Source organism: Crotalus tigris, unplaced genomic scaffold (assembly GCF_016545835.1).
Source record: "Crotalus tigris isolate CLP2741 ecotype Arizona unplaced genomic scaffold, ASM1654583v1 scf7180000018807.1825209, whole genome shotgun sequence".
Taxonomy (NCBI): domain Eukaryota; kingdom Metazoa; phylum Chordata; class Lepidosauria; order Squamata; family Viperidae; genus Crotalus; species Crotalus tigris.
In genome coordinates this window covers 1,657,387-1,680,377 of record NW_024097206.1, presented here as the reverse complement: position 1 = coordinate 1,680,377, position 22,991 = coordinate 1,657,387, and the positions used below count along the sequence as shown (strand labels likewise).

The 22,991-nt window shown below is 36.1% G+C and overlaps 1 protein-coding gene and 1 long non-coding RNA gene across 6 annotated transcripts in view; one reads left to right on the top strand and one right to left on the bottom strand.

Moving 5' to 3' along the window:
• LOC120313863 overlaps window positions 1-22,495 on the bottom strand; it is a 46,120-nt gene extending 23,625 nt beyond the window's left edge. Inside the window, exon 1 of the long non-coding RNA XR_005558275.1 lies at window positions 22,380-22,495. This is a non-coding gene — a long non-coding RNA (uncharacterized LOC120313863). The remainder of the gene's footprint in view (window positions 1-22,379) is intronic.
• Window positions 1-22,747, top strand: part of PIGN (phosphatidylinositol glycan anchor biosynthesis class N) — a 66,547-nt gene extending 43,800 nt beyond the window's left edge. For all 5 annotated transcript variants that reach the window (XM_039356232.1, XM_039356233.1, XM_039356234.1 and 2 more), the window contains 7 exons: window positions 206-292; window positions 1,927-1,982; window positions 4,994-5,069; window positions 7,959-8,032; window positions 10,705-10,747; window positions 12,864-12,916; window positions 20,836-22,747. In XM_039356232.1, the coding sequence (XP_039212166.1) occupies window positions 206-292; window positions 1,927-1,982; window positions 4,994-5,069; window positions 7,959-8,032; window positions 10,705-10,747; window positions 12,864-12,916; window positions 20,836-20,959 (513 nt within the window). In that variant the 3' untranslated portion in view covers window positions 20,960-22,747. The remainder of the gene's footprint in view (window positions 1-205; window positions 293-1,926; window positions 1,983-4,993; window positions 5,070-7,958; window positions 8,033-10,704; window positions 10,748-12,863; window positions 12,917-20,835) is intronic.
• Window positions 22,748-22,991: the final 244 nt, after the last annotated feature.

Genomic DNA, 22,991 nt, shown 5'->3' with positions numbered 1-22,991 from the left:
CTTGACTAGTTAAGAGTATTTGAAAAGTAACTTTCTTGAAATAATAACTGAGATATAATAAAGTTGAAAACACGTGTAGATTTTCTGGAAACTTGGAAGCATCACTCTTTAACTTCTCATTTGTTCTTGGGGACATATACTTTTAATGTGAACATAATCCTACCTGATTTTATGATGCTAATTTTTTCTTTTTCTGTCTTTATAGCTTTCGGTTCTCAGCTTTTCTTGCCCTACAGATATAACCCAGTTTCGACCACTTAATGTGGATGATATCAGGAGAGCTTTTTTCTTTGTATCCTTTGACTTAGGAAAAAAGATACTCAGCTAGGACACAGTGAAGATGATTTTTTAAAAAAGCAATTGCTTTTAGGAAGTTATTGCCTAAATGATTTATTATTTTAAAGGTTGTTTCAATAGACTTATTTTAGGATTAGGATTGAATTACTACCACAAAACAGTCATGACAACAATGGAATTTTGACTTTTTCTAAGTATTATCAATCTATAAATTTGTTGCTTAGAATGTGTTAACTACCAATTAACCTGATATAGCTTCTTTAATACACTTCAGACATAAGGACGGAAAAATCTTATTTTCCATGCATTTAGGTTTTCTACTAATAAGAATGAATCAAAAAACCTGTCTGCCTTTTTAAATCATTATTAATTGTCCATAAACATTCTTGAAAATATAACATTTAAGCTAATGTAGTGAGTTCTTCGGGCATAACAAATATTAAATATTGTAAGATCTTATAATTGTTTAACAAAATGGAGTATTACAACACTGTTTTTACAGAATTTAGTTTCAGATAAAAAAGAGAAAAAAGAAATGAAATGCAAGGATAATACTCATGGATATACATACGTACACACAAAGTGTTCTGATAAAAAAGTGAAAGAAATACAAATAACAAAAAACATAATTTTGTCATAATGACATATTACATTTTGATCTTGACTGACTCCAAGAACTCCCAGGCATTTGCCATGAGTCAACACTGATTTGAAGGCAGAAAAAAAAAAGAAAAGAAAAATAAAACCAAGAAACAATCTATCAACAAGCAAATAAATAAAATGAAACTACAGATATAGTATTCTGGATATCTGTAAAGTAGCTAACAGCTTAGATATTTTTTGCTCATGGATTATTGTACAAGCTTTGAAGCTTCCAAAAGACTATCAAGTCATCTGACCTCAACCTTGCTGGCCTTGAAGACCTCATTCTGGACTTGACCTGTTCTCCTTTGCTGAAACTACCTGATGGCCATTTGGTTTTGCTATTCCTGTTTGACAGTGAAAGCTGAATGACTGGAATAGTCACTTGTTAAGAATTGTTGCATCCTTCAGCTATTGTTAGTTCCATTCAACTTGTTTCAAATCATCTGGACCTAATACAGATGAGCTGAAACTGGTGCACCAGATTTGCCATGGAGTGTAAACCTCAATGATCCTGAGAGATGGGTTGGCAACAATATTTTTTAAATTATTAGATAAATGTCTATTTAGATGGATAAGCAGGGACCTCCAGGTACAAGAAGTTTGAATTCTTCTTCTCTTCTCTTCTTCTTTCCACACATATAAACTAATGTCTCAATAACTATTTCATATTAAGGAACCAAAGAGTGCAATATCTATGCAAAGTTAAAGGGAGAGCTGCAGTGATTCGCTGTTTGTTCATATATGTATATGGATTTAGTAGCCTGGCTGGCTTATTAATCTCACTAAAAGTTGCAATTTTGGTTGGTGTTCTCAGATGAATGTTATAAATCATAATTTTGAGTACACATTCATAGAATTGCAATGTATATACTTGTTAATTCCTGGATCAGTCAGGAGATTCTAACCTTTGTGAAAAACATTGTGGTAAACAATTATGCTTTGTTACCTTGTTGGCAATATTGCATTTTCCTCAACTTGATGCAGGTTTTCTTCATGGTGACGGCCTTTTTTGGGACTGGAAATATAGCTTCTATTAACAGGTAAACTGATCTAAGCTGATCTTAAAAGCAAAATTGCAATCCCTCCATTCTCTTTCAGCTTACTTGTTTCTACACTAAACAATTTAAATAAATGCCTTTATAATTACATATAATATTGCATATTTTGGAATGTTTTGTATTAATCATGATGAGGGGAAAAGAATATGCAGAATCAGAAATTTTCTCTACCTTAGGGAATTTCACCAAATATTTCCTTCCATTTGTAAAGGGAAAAATATAGGAAAGTGTGTTTAGGTGACAGAGAGATCCCATTTTTTAATACTAGATTAGGGTAAAGTATCTTTTACCAACAATTTAAATCTGGATGAAAGCTCTATCCTGGCATTCATTACCTTACTGAGAGTGGAGTAGAGAATTAACCTTTTCCATCTCTTTCATTAGATACTCTAATGTTCGAACAATCTAGGATAGAGGTAAGGAAAGCGAGTTGTGAGTTGTAGGAGCTCCATCTTACAAACTTGAAGCTCTAGTTGATATTTTATAAATGTTTCTTGCCTTGTTCTCTCTGTCTTTAAATAGCCAGGATGGAGTAGCATGTACAGGAAGTCCTCGACCTATGACCACAGGCCCAACATTTCTGTTGCTAAGTGAGACACTTGTTAAGTGAATTTTATCCCATTTGATAACTTTTCTTGCAGTTCTTAAGTTAGTAACATGGTTGTTAAGTGAATCTGGCTTCCCCATTGACTACTTGTCAGAAGGTTGCAAAAGGGAATCACATGACCCCAGGACACTAGAACTGTCATAACTATAAGTCAGTTGCCAAGTGCCTGAATTTTGATCACGTGACCAGGGGAATGCTGCAATGGTTGTAAGTGTGAAAACGGTCCTAAGTCTCTTTTTTAATAGTCATTGTAACTTTGAACGGTTGCTAAGTGAATTGTTGTAAGTCGCAGACTACCTGTAGTTTACTATGTAACAATGTCTGTTTCCAACTAGCTGAGAGATCTTTGGTATTATTGTCCTGGGTTACCCTAGATTCCTTCCTCTGATGGGTTTCAGTGTAGGCTGCCCAATCAGGAATGACTCAAGATGTCAACATACAGTGTAATGATTATGGACCTTTCCCTAATGGGAATTTGCACCTGGCCCCATGCATTCAGCATAGCACATGCAGATCTGAAAGTGGAGTTTCTCTCTTGTCATAAACAGAAAACTCTCTGTTAAGTTTTCAACTGGCAGCTGCAATAAACCTCTTGAGCCAAGCATCTTGTGGCTCCAGATGGTTTTCTTGGGGGCTTTCCCACTTCATCTTGCTCTGATAACTATCAAAGCCTTATCTGTGGAATACAGAGATGGCCCATGCAGTTACAATGCTGTTCATAAGCACTTTCTCGTCTCTGACCTTAGTCAACTGTTCAGTTTTCCCTTTCGTCTTAACAAATAGAAACACAATGCATGCATGCGTTCACATTTAAATTATCTTTTGGCACTATTGTAGTCACTTCATATGCAAAATAATTTCACCTTTCCCAACATGAAGCTGTAACTTAGTGAAAATATGAATGATATCTCTGCAAAAAATACTTAATAGCATGGATTTTTCCTAAAATATTGAATGAAAGGAAAGGAAACACAATTCAGCAACATGCCTGTTGCTCCAGCCTTCGGATTGTGTATAGGTTCACTCTGAAGCTCCTGGTGCTCATAACAAATGCATAAAGAACCGGATATGGAATGCTACAACTTCAGTGTATCTGTACAACGTCTGAGTATTTCTTTTCCAGTTGGACCCACATATACATTTATTGAATGATGAGGGACTATGGATGGAATAAGAACAGTATGAAACCTGTTCCAACATAGTTCTATGGAAAAGAAAAGACTATGTAGTTGATGGGCATATTTGCAATTTTGAGAACATCACCTGTGCTATAGCAATACCACTTAGACTTATATACTGCTTCACAGTGCTTTACAGCCCTCTCTAAGCGGTTTACAGAGTCAGCATATTGCCCCCCAACAAGCTGGGTCCTCATTTTACCAACCTCGGAAGGATGGAAGGCTGAGTCAACCTTGAGCCTGGTGAGACTGGAACTGCCAAATTGCAGGCAACCGGCAGTCAGGGACTTTATATGTTGCCAAAATGGTTGCTTATGCATAGTGTGGTAATCATATTTGGGATTCCATAGTTGGAATTTGAACATGTTGTTTGTGCTCGTGATAAATAAATAAAACTGGTTATCAGGGGCTTTTATCTGTTCACAAATTGATTGCTCATGCACAGTGTGGCAATCACAGACACACAGACCACACAGGAAAAATCTAGCTGGAATGCTCTTTGTGGTGCTTATCCCACAAAGCACTCCTTTCCACCATTCTTCCACCTAGGTTAGTCTTGTCTTCTTGAAGCGTTAACCAAGCACTCGGGTACAACCATCTGCTATGGGTGTTTTTTTTAAGATTGTGCTTTTTTTTTCTCGAGTTATTTTTGGGAATAAAAGTTTATACTGGAAGCTGGCAATCTGCCTTTATGACAAAAAAAAAAAAAAAACATGTATGTGGGTGTATAAATTCAAGTGGGCCAAAGCTTGGACACCAAATAAGGTATTGTTGCCGATCATAGGGACCACATTAAGAAGCCTAAATATAATACTTTTCATATGGAAAAAAGCAAAAACAGTAAGCTGGCTTAAAAGTAGCAGCCAATCATTACAAGGAATAGGTAATGTGCCAGGTACTTTTGTGTATGTCACTTGTTTACTTACAGAGCTAGGAATGACTGAAAGTTATCAGTGGAAAAGAAGATGATATAAGGAGATATTTTGTAAGATCAGTGGCGCTTTAAAAATACTTAAAAAAAACCCTAAAGTTCAACTGTAAAAGTAGAAGCAGTATAAACTAGCAGAGTATCTCCTTTGCTACATAATAATGCCACATTTTGTAATTGAAACAAAGGACACATGCTATTTGCTGTTTCCTCCTGGAAAGTGTTGGCTACAAAAATGCACATTAATAATGTTTATTCTGTTCTCATTCTTAAATTCTAGCTTTGATCCAACCTCAGTATATTGCTTCTTGACTGTGTTCAGCCCTTTCCTGATGGGAGGCTTGCTATTGTGGAAGGTCAGTAATTGCCTTTTTTTGGAAGTGTTATTTGTTAGACTAGATAGGCCAATGGTTTTCAACTGCTGTGCTGTACACATTTATATAACCCAAAAGATCCGTAGGTGTGCCACATCGGTAAGCTACAGGAAGTCACAGGACGTGCTGCACAACTATGTAACTAAAACTCCACCTCCATGACATCACCAAAGATGGAGTGGCTCTCTTTCTCCTCCCAAGTCTCAGCAGCCTGTGATGTCATGGCACTTCCGGTTTCATGACCTGGAGGTTCCACCTATGTAAGAGATGTATGCAGTAAGATCAGAACTACTGGGATAAGCTACAGTTCTGCTGTACCCTTGTCACTATACCTTAAAGTTAGAAGGTTCACTTTTCAACAAATACTCTTTTAATCTTTTAATTATTTTTCACCTATTTCAATAAATTGCAAGCAGCCCAGAGTCGTCTTTTAGGGGAGATGGGCGGCATAGAAATTTAAGATAGATAGATAGATAGATAGATAGATAGATAGATAGATAGATAGATAGATAGATAGATAGATAGATGAAAGAGAGAGAGAGAGAGGGAGAGAGAGAGAGAGAGAATTGGCTTGTGTATGGTTTTTGTGTTACTTTTTCAAATGTAGAATATTAGACTTTTAACGTGGCTCTGTTTTAACATATTTTATTTTGTCTGATTTTCACTTTTATTATTCTTCAGTTTATGACCGCTTATGGCCCAAGGGATAAACTGAGTAAATTCCAAAAACTGGATCCTCTTCTTTCACAAGCTTGATGTCACCAAAGAATGTAGGGCTTTCAAGGGACCCACAGTTTGGCAATCATGGCATTGCAATTCAAGCCCACCCCTTTTTGTAGATGCTTGACACACGTACAAAAGGAGCAGGGCTTGGATCCCAGCAGGCTTTTGATTTCCCCTACATGCCTTAGATAGGGGAACCCACATTCCTAAAACTCTTATCTTTGATAGGAAGCCATTTCTTTCTGTGTTCCTTCATCACAGAGAAAGGAACCATTTTCTGTGTAACGGGAGGCAGGAGTGATGTCTCTCCACCTTCTCCTACATTGATGATGACAAGCTGTTCAAATCAACACTTCGAACTAAAAATGCTACTAAAGAAATATACAATACTTCACTTCAATCTCTATTTGCTACTGTTACCATGTTTCCCCGAAAATAAGGCTGGGTTTTATATTAATTTTTGCTTCAAAAGGCACATTGGAGCAGTGATGGCGAACCTTTTAGAGACCGAGTGCCCAAACTGCAACCCAAAACTCACTTATGCATTGTCAGGTGCCGGGTGGGTGTGGCCCATTGGCTGGGTGTGGCCCATTGGCCCAGTGGTAATGGCAGACTGGGTGGGACTAAAAAGTTCGATCAATCAATTCCAGCTTTGCAAGATTTTTTTTCCCCATGAAAAGTTGAAATTGACTGATTGATTGAACCTTTTTTTTTTTTTGCACATGGCGGCGGAGGCCTAAAGCGAAAAGGTTTTATAAAACCCAGCTGAAGGCCTAGGACTGGGGCGATGGCGCGCGTGCCCACAGAGAGGGCTCTGAGTGCCGCCTCTGGCACCCGTGCCATAGGTTTGCCACCACTGCATTAGGGCTTATTTTCCAGTTAGGTCTTATTTTGGGGAAAATATGGTACTAAATGCGTCCGTTTGGCTGACAATCTTAACTGGGGCTTATTTTGGGGTGGGATTTATATTACAAGCATCCTGAAAAGTCATGCTAGGTGCTTATTTTCCGTTTGGTTCTTATTTTTGGAGAAACACAGTACTTGTAGTAGTAATTTGCAAGAAAATATTTTTTAAAAAAAAATCATGAATGTCATTAGAAAAGACTTTTGAGGGATTTATATCAAAATAGTGGAAGCTGTTCTACATGAATGTTGAAAAAGAGGAGAAAAAAATTCAAAATTTTCTCTGCCTCTTCAGGAAACTTAGCATAATTTCCAGAGTAAATAAGATGAGATCATCCTTTATTTTGCCCCAGAAAAAAAAATGCATGGAACTTAGGAATACAGTCTTCTAAATCTTATAGAAGAACGATGAGATTGAATACCCTTATCATGCATGCCACAGGCACATCTTCAAAACTGTATGGAACGAGAAAGTTCAGAACTGGATCATTGTGATGTATTGCATTAGATTCTGAATTTGAAAGAGAACTATTGGGACAACATATTTTTAAAAAAGCACTTACAAATTAGGAACACAACATTTTGCGAAAATACCATCTAGAACATTTTTTTAAAAAACTTGGCAGATATACAGTATATATATATATATATATATATATATATATATATATATATATATATATATATATATCAACTCCCAGATACATCTAGATATTTGGGAATAAACAAATGAGTGAATTGTATCAATATAATACAACATGGATATGGTCAATCTTGAATTGTATTCTGGGGAGTTGTTGTAGCAGAAATTATCAAAGTTTCCACAATGTAAATAGTACTGGTGGCTGTTCCGGGACAGGAGAATGTGTTTACCAGTCATGATTTTCCATATCACTAAACTGCTTCTCAACATTTATATGGAAAATGTTCCTTGAAAGTAGATAATTCATTTTTTAAAAAATGTCATTTTGCAGCCTATTTATGTTAATAACCTTTTTAAAAAGGTTTAACATAATGCAGAAACCATATATGCCATAACTGAAAATAATGTTTATTTTAAACCTAAACCACACTGAACTGTTTTAAAAAAAAAAATATTGCAGTCTCTGCATTCAACCTGATGAACTTTGGGCTGTGCTTAAATGGCTCTCTAAATATTAGCAATGTTAATTTGGGCATCCTTTCTCTTTGTTTTGTTTTGTGGGAGCCTGCCATTAGCTTAACCGAATTGTGTTTACTGAACAGATTGCAATCCCCTTTGTTCTCGTGTCATGTGCTTTTGAAGCTATTCAAGTCACAACCCAGCTATCATCTAAAAGGTAAAGATTTTCAGTGCATGCATTTACTGAATCGGAAGTTGCTTTGGGACTGATAGTGGGGAACAAATTAAACTGCACGTAGGATGCTGCTTTTATCATTATACCATCGTTAGATTCAGTTCCCAAGTTTTTTCCCCCTTCAGAAAGTATTCAGTTTTTGTTAATTTCTCTCTCTATGTGTGTCAGTAGAGATGTATATATCATCACTATTTTAGCCACTGTCTATCCATGGCAGGATGAAGGCCTCTTTCATACGTTTCCAACCCATACGGTCCTGAGCTTTCTTTTGCCAGTTGGGCCTGCAATACTTGCTGATGTCGTTGATCCATCTTGTTTTAGGTCTCCTTCATGGATGCTTTTTATCAAGTGGGATCCATTCTATGACTGCCTTGGTCCACCTGCCATCAGTTCTTCTTGCTATGTGACCAGCCCATTTCCATTGCAATTCTTTTACTCTCTTGATGATATTGATGATACACAAACACACATACAGTACTCTCTTGATGATATTGTATATTTTAGACTGTGTACACATACACACGATTGCCTTTGGCATAATAGTGACTACATTTTTACAAGTATCAATTTTCCATGGTTGCTGTATTGTAGATACTAAGATTTCAGTCTCTGCCTAATGAATAGGGATTGATCCATTTTTAGTTCCACTCAGTTGCTGAAAATTCACACATAGCAGATTATTGGATGAATTGCTTTTTTTTTCTGATCAAAGTAGGATTTTTAAAACATTCATGAGAGTTTGAATGCAGGCAAGCATGCCTTTCCACAGTGATGAAGTAACATATTATGCAGGCAAATTCATACAGAGGACAGTACTTGAATAGCATTGTCCAGTTAATAGGATTCTTCTCTTTCCTCCCCTCTAAAGAGAGAGGAGAGTAGACTGAATGATTGAGGAAATTGCAGCATGGCATACATATACCTCCATGTGGAGAGATTACATCGATGATATGTCTTATATCTTGGCAAAGAAAAATGCAGATCAGCTCTCCCTCTGTGCACTGGCTGTTCCTGTTGAGTAGGTAAATGTTTGAACCCAGCTGTAAAATTGAAACTTACCACATTCCAAATCAAGAAATGTCAGTGCCATTATTAATGCTATCAATAGAAATTGATTTTGATGTTCTGTGCATCTGTCAAATCTCTGAGAAAAAGAGGCACAGATCATCACTGCTGATCAGATACCTTCAGTGATTTTGATGGTATCCAGCTGAGTTATCTATTTTGCAAAGAGAAGTAAGCTTCTAAGCAAATTAGCATAAAATGTTTCTTGTCTTGTCCTAATGGCCTTCTAAGGTAAAGTTAATTTACAAAACTGATCTTGATAATATGACTGGATATAATTTGTTAGAGGCTGTTGTAATCATCTTGCTTTAATGCCATAATGCAACACATTTTAATGAGTTTTCACACTCTAACTGATAGCACTTTTATAATTCTTACAGCTAATGACCCATTTTCCTTTTGAGCTACTAGGTCAGTTATATGCAGCACTTTAGCACAATTCTGGGGTAAAGCCAATTATTGGTGATCAGGAACATTATCCACATTCAAAATATTTCAATTACTTAATGAAAAGATAATGATAATGCAAAGGTCTTTAATGATATTTGAACTTACTTGTATTCCTAATGTGGTCTTGTGTACCTCAGATACAGATAACTAGTTTCTTCAGGCCAAGTGGAAATAAATACTCAACTATTTATGAACCTGGTGGAATTCAGAACACCGTGCATAGAATTCATGTTAAACTACCCACAACCTGAGTGAATGTTCTCAAACCATTCAGTGAATGGGGTTGAAAGGATTTGAACCAAATCCCCATTTGGAAAACCATTTTGTGTTTGTTTCAATTACGTATAACCAACTTTCACCTCTTTTTTCCTGGAACTATAGAGTATGGCTTCCTGATACACTTGAGATCACATTTATAGCAGCAACGAACATTTGTGTTTGCAGGCTGTACATTCTACATTTGATACTCAAGAGTTATGTAAAAGTGCAGAGGGGCATTGTGGTACAAAGCTGCCTTGTGTTGTGTATGTCATAGAAACAGTATCCTGAGAAACAGCTTTCTCTTATTAAGCCAGTTTCTAGTCTGTAAGGATGAGTAGATAATATTGAATAAATGTAGTAAAGTGGTTATAATTCTGGATTAAGACTAGGGAAACTGGGCTGTCGAAGTAATTAAATAGACCAAGAGAAAGAGAAGAATCAAGTATACTGTTTGATGTTCCTTGGGAAAGCATTAGAATATAAATATCATAAATCTTCAAAATCTGGCTAATCCTTTGTGAAATTTTGGAAGATTGAATAGTAAAATTTAGAAGGGAGAATGTCAGGTCCCTGGAAAAGGTAGGTAAGTTACATAATAAATCATGTAGAAGAGTCATTAACTGTAAAGAAGCAGGCTTAATTTTTGACAAGTCATACAAATCAGCCTACTTTTTAATTCTGCTTATTTCCCTGCCCACTCCATGTATGATAGTTAATATAGAGTATGGTTGCCCTGATATTCTTAAAACATGCAATACTGAGAAAATAGATCAAAAGAGAATTACTTTGTACTTCAAAACACATCTTGTGTTCTTCGAGGCTTTATTAAACTGTGAATTATTGTACTTTTCTGATACACTGTTTATTTTTCCCCTCAGGCTTTTTCTCATCGTTCTTGTGATTTCAGACATTATGGCTTTGGTAAGCTACTATTGGACATTTTGTACAAATAAGATCAAAACCCAGAGAGCTCTGCTAATTCAATCAAGGGATGTCTGAATTAGCTTCAGACTTCAAAGTTCCTTGAATTAGGTCAGTGAGTTGACTTTGAAACCCTGCATAAATTGCAGATAGGCCCTCTCTCTCCGCTATAATTCTTTGAAATAATTTAATGAATGATCAAAAAAGTTATAAGTCTGTATTATTACTTCAATTCTTTTATGGGGCCATTAAGTTAGCTACTGAGTTTTCATCTGAATACCAGATGCACCTGCATACCTACTTTAATTTTTTAAATCTGTTCTTCCCTGCTTTCAGAACAAAAAAGCATCTCCTTTGATTTTTCAAAGGAAATACTAAATGATCAAGCAAGATGTTAATGAGAAATACCACCCAGGACGGATTGAATAAGCATATCTTTGGACATAGTGGGAGATGTCAAATAGATTAAACAATTATAATAAACATAGCCTTTAAATTAAAAACTACTCTCACCCTAACGTATATACAATGTTTGTAGTGTATTCAGACATCACAACTTGGCTAGAAGGGACGTGTCTTTGGAACAGTAATGGAAGAGCTTTATACTTTCCAATCTATGTTCTCTTATTCCTCCCAGTGGAATTAGTTAAACATGACACACCAGCTTTTGTTCTGTCACATCATAACTAAATTGTTTTGATTGAACTGGTCCAGGAAATCTCATAAATAGGAGGAAATATTTGCAAATCCCAGGCTACCTATTGTTGAGTCCAAAATAAAGGTGAAAACTTCTTAAGCTGAGCTTAACTCTTGGCAGCTACATTTGTGTAGTTTTCTTGGCAGCAATATAGAAGGGTCTTGCCATTTCCTTTTTCTGTGTATGTGTGTGTGTGTGTTTCAAATTCTCAATATATCATACAGATATGAGATTTCCTGGTGTTATCCCACCCAAATATTTATCTGTTCTGATCTTCCTTTATTCTGGGAGCGACTATGGTTGACTAGGTCCTCTTAAATACCTCTTAAATATCTTCTAAATTTCACTTGTCAGCATTTTAAAGTGGATAAACACATGATAGTTCTGTAGCAGTATAGCTTGATAACTGCCTTAAACTGAATCAGAACTTTTGCCCATCTGGCCAAATGGTGAAATAAATTAATAGAATTCTTTTTATCTCCATTGCTTTCTCCTCCACTGGTATAACAGTTTATGGTGAAGAAGAGACTGCTTTGCCATATTCATGAGATGGGGAAAATTACACTAATTTTTAGACAATAAACTGTAATCACTATCTCTATGGCTTCTTCAGCATGCCCACTTTTCAGTAATGGTATCATTTAGGTTGATCATTAATGCAGCTATAGGGAATTAAAGCTGAAAGAGAAATGACTAGCCAAAGACCATTTAGAAGGCTGAAGCAGATGTTGAGAGAAGCATGATTGTTCCAGTAAGAATCATCCCATCTCTGCAAGCACTAGCCAGAAAAATAGAAAGAAGAAAGCCAGACACGATTACGCTTTGGGTCATTTTTAGCAAACATGGTGAAGAAAATGCAGGTTGGTTGCTGTTAAGAGCAACTGTCTGTTTGTGGAAGTATTTGTCTGGGCCCAGGGAGTTCATAACCAAATAGAAATTTACAGTAATTTATTTAGTTTCCTTTTAGGGATGGGGGGTGTTGTTGTTAAAACCACTATTGACTTGTAGTAATTGTCTGGACTGCTCCTGCAGTTTTTTCGGCAAGATTTTAGAAATACTTGCCCTTGCCTTCTTCCTAGGGCTAAGAGAGAATGGCCGGCCCAAAATTACTCATCTGGTTTTGTGCCTAAGGCAGAACTAGAACTCACGGTCTCCCGGTTTCCAGCCTGATGCTTTAATCACTACACCAGATTGGTACATATTCATTTTCTTAGTGACTTGTCATCAGGCATAGTATGAGCTTGTTTTTATTTAAATACCATCTTATGGAGACTGGCCTTTCTTTGCTTTGTTTACAGATGGGTTTGCATGTCCTGAACAATCTGCTTCAAATATACATTTCAGTTTTCTCATTTTTATTGGGCAATGTACAGATACTGAATATGGTTGTGTTCTTTTTGTTTTTGTTTTTTTCTCTAGCACTTCTTCTTTCTGGTTAAAGATTACGGAAGCTGGCTAGACATTGGAACAAGGTACAGATCACTGGTTAGCTGCTCCTGTGACTTCTTCTTCTACCCTAATGTTATTCAAAAAATATGCGTGGTTTGCCAGTCTAACAGTTTGACCAAGAATGTTTCGTAAAAAGTGGTTCTGCAAAATGCTGCTTGTTGTTCTAGTCAAAGAAAATGGATTCATTTTTTAATTTCTTATCCCTGTTTTATTTTTTTCCTTTTTTTGTTTGTGTGTGTGTGTTTGTCTTATTAAGTTGGGTAATAGTGTGTTGCTTGGGCAGTGATTCTCAAATTGTGAGCCGTGATCTGCTGTGGAAAAGAAAATAGACCCAACATTGGCAATAGGGGGAAATAATAAGTGAGCCATTAAGGGGAGACATGCAGAAACATACGTAATCCTAAGAAAGAGGAAAGCATGATAAATTTAAAGTAACCCTGATTTTATTTGCATAAGATAAGGCAAAGAGAAGGTTAGAGAAGCTTACAAGATTGATATCAACTCTTTGAGGTTGGCCAGGTCAAGAAACAGGTACAGCAAGGATTCCAAGAATGTTCTTTATTGTTGTAGGGTAGCACAAAGGAAACTTGAAAGCCTGTATAATTTATATCCCTAATTTATTTCTGTCTTCACTGCTGTCAATGTCACATTCCTGTTCCTTCTAGATTATTTTTTAACCTTATTTCGAAGTGTTGCATTTTGAGGTGAATTACATCTCCTTAAAAGACAGATAATCTGCAGTCTTTTTAAAGTGGAAGTCCAAAGTATGGAAAGACAGTTGTATATTTGAGCACTTTTCGTTGTAAAACAACTCCTGCCTCTGAAAAACTAGTGCTTTGGCTAATTTGCCCTTCTTCCTATCTATTTCCAGGTTTTGTTTTGTTTTGTTTTTTTTAGCAGTGTCGTACAGGTTGTGTATGGAGAAGTATTCAGATGTACAATCTCATGCTAGCATGAAAAGTATACTTCTAGGAGAGTTTTGTTAAATGATTTTTCTGAACTTAGAAAATGCCTTTCAACATACTTTTTTTTTAAACTTGTTGATGGATCTATTCCTTGTCTCCTCATATTCGTACATCTATATCTGCTAATCTATAGATTTTTTATTTACCTTCAAGCAAGATAAAATTTGCATATTCAGTATTATTATAAATATAATCTGTGCCTGCCATGTAGGACATCAAATCCTGCCATGAAGTAGAACCTTGATCCTTTGTTGTTGTTGTTCAGCAAACTTTTTTTTGTTATTGTTCTAAAATTACTATCCTACTTCTCCGTGAAAACTCATCTTCCAAATAGAGCTGCTGGCATGTATTACAGGTTGTTCATAACTTTGTGTATATTTGAAGACTGCCATTAGATCAGTGGTTCTCAACCTGTGGGTCGGGACCTCATTTGGGGTCGAACGACCATTTCACGGGGGTCGCCAAACAACGCAGTCCGCCATTTTTTTCCCCTTTTCCTTAGCTGTGCTACTCCCTTTTATTCTATTGGCTTTTGAAAGCCAATGGAATAGACTCTCTTGAATAGAGTCTAATTCTATTGGCTTTCAAAAGCCAATAGGAATTGTCCAGGCTATCTCTGCCCTGCTGAGCCCGCCAAAAGTCCCATTCTGCAAACGGTGCTGCACCAGTTGAGTAGTCCTCGACTTACGACCGGTTGAATAGTCCTCGACTTACGACCGGTTGGGGGTCGTGGCATTAAAAAGGTTTGAGAACCACTGCATTAGATGATAAAAATTTCTTAGGAATTGCATTGTTTATAGCACATTTTTTTTACTTAGCATTTTTGCATAGCTAATATAAGCTTCCCAGAGTTGCTCGATGCTGAGGTAAGCAGCATGCAAATTTAATAAACATTTAATAAGAAAAGAATGCATAAAACATACTACATATGACTTCCGCCCCCAGTACTTTCTAGCAATCTTAAAAGTTACCATATCTTTGTTACTCCTTTGATAATTTCAGAATCAAGTAGTAAATCACTTGGGTGAATTAGTAATCACGGTTTGAACTGCAAATAGAACATTTCTTGAAATTCAAGGCTTTTGAAAGAATTTGGTTCATTAATTGATGCACACCATCCATGCTTTACACGGCTATTTCATGATACACATCAGCTTTGGTTTCACTGCTACACCAGTATAAATGCCCATTTTTCTTTAAGTTTTACATAATTTGTGCAGTATTTATGTCCTTGCAGTCTTCATACAGTATTTGTCTAGTTTTCAGGTATCTGAAATGGCTATTATGCCATTTTACTCAATTTTCTGGCACTCTGTGCATGACTTTTCCTCTGGTAAACCAGCCTCTCTGAATTGTTGATGAGCACATTTGGAATTTGAGTAGCATATCCTGGTAATTGTCACAAAGTGGCTTTTCCCCTGTGAACATTTCCTTGATCTCAAAACCGCTGCCTTGGTTGGCCTGGCCAATCAGCAAACAATTGTATTTTCAGAAGGCAATTTTTCTGGAGGTAAACCAATGAGGAAGCTGTCTATCAGCATTTTCCTCAAGCTTACTTTCATTTTTTTTTCTGAGCAAGATACATTTTGAAACAAACCAGTGGATATTTTCTAACAATGCACAGAGCTCATGGTTCAACAATTGTTTAAATCAGAGGTGTCCAACCTTGGCAACTTTTAAAACCTTGTGGACTTCAATTCCCAGAATCCCCCAGCTAGCCATGTGGCTGAGGAATTTTGGGAGATGAAGTCCACACAAGACTTAAAGTTGCCAAGGTTGGACACCCCTGGTTTAAATCATACCTGACAAAGTACCCTTTCAATGGGAGTCTTGTGAATTATGAATAGATAATTCCCATTCTTTCTTTGACTCAGAACTGAGGCTTAATGTAGTTCGCTGGCTTTCTTTATAGAATTCTATAAAATGAAATGGCATTTACTCTCCTCATGGATCAAGAGACCTGACATTCTTTTTAAAATGTCCTGACCCGTTACTTAAATTTTAGCTACATATGAATGTGTAGTCTTGGAGGCATAAAAATTTAAGATCTTTATTTAAAAAGAAATGCCTCCAGGTTTGCTTTTGATGCCCGCCTTTGCACGATCAGGAAAGAATGGAAAGAATCAGCATGGGAGGCATTTAAAACTTTCAAAAGAAGTTACTTCCTGATGCATCAACCAACCTCTTCAGATCACAGCTTCTCCCCCCCCACACACACACTGATGTTCCTTCTCTAATCATGACTAAATATGAGCAGTTTCCAAATCATGCTGCGTCCTCGTCCTGATTAGCAGCACTCTTTGTAAGCTTTGATTGGCACGATGAGAATGCCTCATTCAGGCTCTGCTAGGCAATTCTAGCTCAGCGGTAGAACATATGCCTCTCTGCACATATACCCAACCAAGTTGCAGCTCTTCTCTGGAACGCGATTCTGTACCATTCCAATTTAATCTGAGATCCATGATTTTTATTGCAGCTTAAAGGCAAAGCAGCAGAAATAGATTTTAACACATTAAATTACTTCTAATGGAAAAAGACAGCTACTATCAATCATGTGGCTAGTTGAAAGTGTTCTAAGATAAGATAAGATAAGATAACTTTTATTGTCATTTTTATACTGTGGGCACAATGGCACACATCAAAAATGAAATTTAGTTGCCCGCTCTCAAAGTAAAATACATACATGACACACACTTAAACATACTCTGAACAACATATGTATAGACCAACATCTCTACATACAAGTAGCAAATAAATATTAAATATTGTCTATCTTGAATATATAATGGAAGGAGGACGCTTGAGAGTTCGCAAGGTTAATGCTGGGTGGAATGAAACTCTGGCTGAATCTGGATGTTCTGCTTCAGATACCACGAAGCCTCCTTCCAGAAGGTAACAAGGAAAACAGGTCATGAAGAGGATGTGTAGTGTCCCAGATAATCTTACGGACCCTGCTCAAGCAGCACTTCTGTGCTATGTCCTGGATGGGAGGGAGGGAGCTGCCAATGATCTTTTCGGCCATTCTCACCACTCTCTGCACCACCTTCCTGTCTGAAGCAGTGATGCTAATGCAATTTATGTCTATAGGTAAGAGTAAAACTTGTGTGAAGTTTACAGGTGTGTCACCTCTGCACTTGTTACCCTCTGTTTTTATAAAAATGTGTTCAAGAAATGCTTAAACGTCACATTAAATCAGTGTAAGCATAGAATAGTCCCCCTAGTTTTCCATTCTCTTTAGGTAATTTGATATTCAAACAACTGTCTACACTTAAGAGTGTTTTCTGAATGCAAGATGCACTTTATATCGAGCCTCGACTAACTAGAGAATGTAGCCAATATTTGTTTATGACTGTGTTCTCTAGGTAATTGTAACCAGCCTGTAACCTGTGCATTTGGAATATATGCTATGCGTTAAACAGTGATATCCGTTTGCTAGTTGCATTGTCCAGGGAATGGAGCCAATGAGTGTGATCAGATGCCACTCCTTGTAAAACAGTAGCCTGACTTAGCATGATATACACCCTGGCTAAATTGTTTTTTATTGTTTAAAAATGCACACACATGTACACCCAACCCAAACCATATTGCATTTTATAAATACAGTTGCCTTGCCTCAAATTATTACGCTTCATTGCTTGAATGTTCAATCCAATGATTATCCACTGCAGTCCTTAGGCATCATTTAATTTATTTTCTGCTTATGCAGAAAATAAATTAAACACAAGTGGATAGCTGTTGCTTCTAATCCATGCTATGCTTGGTCATGGATTTCTGGTAGCAGAGTTGTGATAGACTTCTGCCTAAAGCCTATGATGAACTGCTGCCTCTAAGTCTCCATTGGGAAAAAATGAAAAGGAATACGGTCACGTTCAAAGAAGACATTAAAAACTTTTGTTCCTACAAATCTTTATTGGGCAACTGCTGTATAAAATGGGTATACATTCTTAGTGGGTGGGTGTGTTTCATTTGTTCATATATGGAACAAATTATATCAGTTCATTTAACCTTATATACTCTGTGTGTTTGTGTGATGGATGTATTTATATATATATAAAATTTACCCATGGCAATTTGTGTTCATCACAGTAAGTTCTGCAAAGAAACCTGCTTTTCTCATTTCAGCCATTCGTTTAGTAGCATTTTATGATGTTTAACTATAAATATCGTTAAAAAGACTGTCTCTGTTCCAAGATTCTTAGTGTCTAAAATTTAACACAAAAAATGGTGGTGTTACAGGTAACAGGGAAGAATATGCATTTACTTTAGTTCTTTAAATCAGTTTAGACTTTTTGGTAAGAATATGGAGCTGAGTCAAGTAATTGATTGAAAAAGATGGATGTTGAAAAATAATTTAAAGGAAGTAAAAGGGTGAATTCAGGAAGAAAGGAGAGTTGTTTGATTTGCAATTTAGCAAATGGGTGTTAGATTGATTCTGGACACATTTAAAATCGAAATGTCAAAGAATCAGTTCAGACAATTGTGAATTACTATTGTCTACTGATTATGGAGTGTCAATTGTTTGTTTTACATTTAGCTATATCATACAACAGGTATTTCTTACTAAGTTGAACTTCTGACTCTGAACAAACAAAATATGCAGTCATAATTCCTTTTAATTATTCAGAGTAATTAAAATTTCATCTGAGCTTAGGAAGATTAAAACACAAATTAGTAGAGTCATCAAATAATCTCTGTATTTTTTAAACACCAAAATCTAAGTATGGAGACTTATGTTTTATTCCTTACTTGCGTACAGCTTTTGGGGAAGGAAAAGAAGACACTAATATAGAATGCAGAACTCATAAAGTTCCACAAAGTTCTACATTAAAAGGAGAACAAATTCAATAACAGTTTTGTTATCTATGAAACTACTTGGAAATGAAGAAAAAAAAATCAGTCGGATGACAAAACTAATATTTTCCTCCCAGAGAGGTTGTGTTTATTATAAGAATTTTGGACAACTGTATGGTGTTAGTCAAATTGTTGAAAGAATGGTTCCTGCAGTTTGATTATCCTACCTGTCTATTATTGACTTCTTTATACAAACTGAGTAATGCTGTTGGTTGGTTCTCATAAATGTTAAGGGATTGAGGGCAAACTCTGGCTGATTTAAAGTCAAGTGGCTTTTAATTCATTCTTTGATAAAGTGACTAAATTAATGGACTAGCAAAATGCTGTGTATATAGTATCCTTGGATTTCAGTAAGGCATTCGACATAGTAGACCACAACCTATTTCTTAGTAAGTTAGAAAAATGTGTGATAGACAGCATCACCACCACCAGATGGATTTGTAACTAACTGACAAACCACACTCAGATGTAGTCCTTAATGAAACTATGTCTAGATGGAAGGAAGTAGCAAGATACCCAAAGTTCTGTCTTAGGCCTAGTACTCTTCAATATCTTCATAAATGATTTAGATGAGAGAATAGAAGAGAACTCATCAAATTTACAGATGACACCAAGCTGGCAGGAATAACCAACACTCCAGAATATAGGTTCAAGATCCAGAAGGATCTTGACAGACTTGAACATTGGGCCCTATCTAACAAAAGTCAGTGGTGAGAGACTTACAGCCTAAATGTTGGAGATGTGGATGTTTGGATGCTACTTATTATCATATCTGGTGGTCATGTAAAAATATAAAAGCTTTTTGGATTAAGATATGGTGGAATATTCAAAGAATTTTTAGAAGAAGGGTAAAATTTACTCCACAACTGTTTTTGTTAGGTATTGTTTCTGATTGTGATACTAAAGAGACTATATTGATGTTAAATTTAATCACAGCGGCAAGGTTGTTAGTAGGGCAATGTTGGAAGAAGGAATCTTTGCCTACCTTGCAAGAGTGGTTTTTTAAAGTTTCTTATTTGGCGGAAATGGCAAAGATTTCGGCTTTCTTGAAAGACCAATCGCAAGAGAAGTATTTTTTGGTATGGAAAAAATGGATAGACTTTATACAATATAAGTTGGATATAAAAAAATATTATTTAGCTTTTCAATAACTTATACTTAAAATTTAAGATATTTTATAGACTTTTTTCCTTTTTCTTTCTTCCTATTTTCTCGTATTTCCTTGTATTTTTGTTTTTTTTATACATATATTATTGTTAACTAGTTTACAATTTCTTTAATTAATGTATTTAGATTTGTTTATGGTTTATATTTGTTTTAAGACTTTTTGAAAAAATATTAACTAAGCCTGTATTCAGCTCAGGGAAGGTCGGGGGAGGGCATGGGAGGGTTGGGGTGGTTTGGGGAAGGGAACCGTATTGTTTTGTAAAATTTAAAAATTTTCAATTAAAAAAAAAAGTCAGTGGTGAGAAAAAGGTTTTATACTTAGACAAGAAAAAACAAATGTACAGGTTCAGAATAGGTGAAACTTGGCTCAATAGCAGTAACTGCAAGAGGAATCTTGGACAATCACATAAATATAGTATGAGGCAACAGTGTGCTGCAGCCACCCCAAAAGTCAATGCAATCCTAGGCTGCATTAACAGAGGGATAGAATCAAGATTTTACGTGAAACGTGAGTAACACTTTATAATGCCACACTGGAATATTGCATCCAATTTTGGTCGCCCCGATATAGAAAAAGATGGTGAGACTCTGGAAAGGGTGCAGAGAAGAGTAACAAAGACAATTAATGAGCTGGAGGCTAAAACATATGAAGAACCGTTACAGGAATTGGGTATAACTAGTCTAGTGAAAAGAAGGATTAGGGGTGGCGTGATAGCAGTGTTCCAATATTTGAGGGAGAAAGAAGAGGGAGCCAGCCCATCTACCAAAGCACCAGAAGGCAGAACAAGAAGCAATGGATGGAAATTAATCAAGGAGACAACTAACATAGAATTAAGGAAAAAATTCCTGACAGTGGAACAATTAACAATGTGTATAGTTTTACCAGTAAACCTAGTTCCTTTAGATTACTTTATTTATAAACTGCTTCGTTCTAATGCATCATTTTCTCTTCATTGCAGTATAAGCCATTATGTCATTGTGATGTCCTTCACTATTTTCCTGATGCTTTTAAGTGGAGTGGCCCAGCTGCTCACTACAAAGAGACTGGAGCTTTGGGAAGAAACTAAACGCCATTCATTGTGACAAATTACCGAAGGACTCGTATTGATAGAATTTTCATTCTTCCAAAGGACAGACAGAATTATGAAATTGGCTGCTAGAGACTCCTGAAGAACTTGATGCTGAAGAGCACAAAGTAACTTGTCATCTTTTCTCTATGGAATTAAATTTTGTTCCTTCATTTTCCTTCAAAGGAACTTGCAATCTCAAAGTGAACAACTACTATATATAACCTTGCTTATTGTTGGGAGCAAATGCTGTGCTTGTGTTTACAGAAGGGACTCAAAAGAACTGGCAGCAAGGTGAACTTTGTTTTATTGGTTTCTCTAGAAGACAAGACAATTAATTTCATGAGCTGCTAACAAGATAAGCACTGTGTCTGGTCATACTCCCAAGCCAAGTTTGGAACAAACAACAGAGAATTAAGTTTTTACGGTGATATATGGCAGACTACTTTTCACTTTGGGGATTTAGATCAGGTTTAGAGATGTATGTATTGGGATGAGATTGTGTATGAATGGAATTTCCATTTTAAGATACAGACTAGTTATATTTGTTTGCTGCAATTGTTTTTTTCCTCTTTTTATAAAACATACAAAAATAGTTTTCATCATCACCAATGATGTATCAACGTTTGTCCAATTTTCCTCTCACAACTGCTTCATTTGCTCTGTAAGGAATTGTCTGAACAAATATTGAAAACCAACTCTACCTGTTCAAACTCTATTTGTAACCATCCAACCAACTATACAGCTACCACCTAAACCACCTGAACTATTTAGAAAACCAGCTGGTTGCTCAAGTTATGTGCTTGAGACCATATTTGCTGATTACCAAGGCAAAGAGTTATCTTTTATAACAAATGTTTTCAATAGTAGCTGTTAAAGTTAAAACTTTCCTCAGCTCTCATACAAATATCAGTTGGATAAGAGCTGTTTTAAGATTGTTTGACAGCCAACATTCAGCACTTGAGCTGAATTTATTTCTCTTTTAGTATAGGTTAGCTTTTGCTACTGTGGTGCCTTCTTGAATAATTTGAAGCATTGACTGGAAAAATGCCTTTCATGCTCTCAGACAGAGGCTTTGTCATGATCTTTCTAATCACCTTTGTCCTGATCCTTTTAATTCAATATATTCAGCAATTGACTTGAGAGTCTTCTGCAGGGAAAGCATGTAATATACCATTGAGCTACAATTTGCTCAGTATGAAATTAACCATTCTCTACACATTTGAGCTAAAAAAAACTCCAGGGCAATACAGTACTGCAATATAGTACATTGCTGGGAGAATGGACTTGTAAATGCATATAGCCCATGAAAGCCATCATTATTCAGATTTCTAATTTGTCAGTGCAAATAATGGTGTCCATGAGAAATTATACTGTGGTGTAGGAGCCTGCTGTAATTATAAGGAACTGTAAAAAAAAAAATGAAACATGCTCACCGTGGTAGTTGTCACAAGTGGAACATATCAGCAACCTGTTCATCCTGAAAATTGCTGTAACTCTCCAGCCTCTTGGGTCTATGTCAGTAAAACTCTAGAATCCAGCCACCCCAACAGGAATATCCATGTGATAGTAGACAAAAGCATTGATTTATATTCTTGAAACAAGGAAATAACATGCCACAAAAATACTAGAAAAGTTCATCTGCCTGTAGCCGGTAAGGTCAAGAAACTTGATCCAAGGTAAAAAGATGTTTTAGAGCATGTAGAGACATGAATTTATTACCTGCTCTTCTCAACTGCCATGCAATCTCTGAAAAAAGGATTTTTGTTTAAATAGTTGCTGATAAATCCTGTATTTGTCTTGCTGACTGTCTTTTTTGCCTTCAAATTCTATGCACTGTACAGCTCTAATAATCAGTATCACCAGCGTTGATTAAGAACTGGAGAAGCATTCTTAATAGAACAAAAAAAAAGTCATTTCAAAAAAGGAAAGAATGTCATAGTTTAAAAAAAAAAAAACCTGCAAATAAATAACATGTAAATATTTTCTGCCAAAATAAATAAGTTAGGTTTAAAGAGAAACAAAGGATAGAACTAAACCCGCTCCGA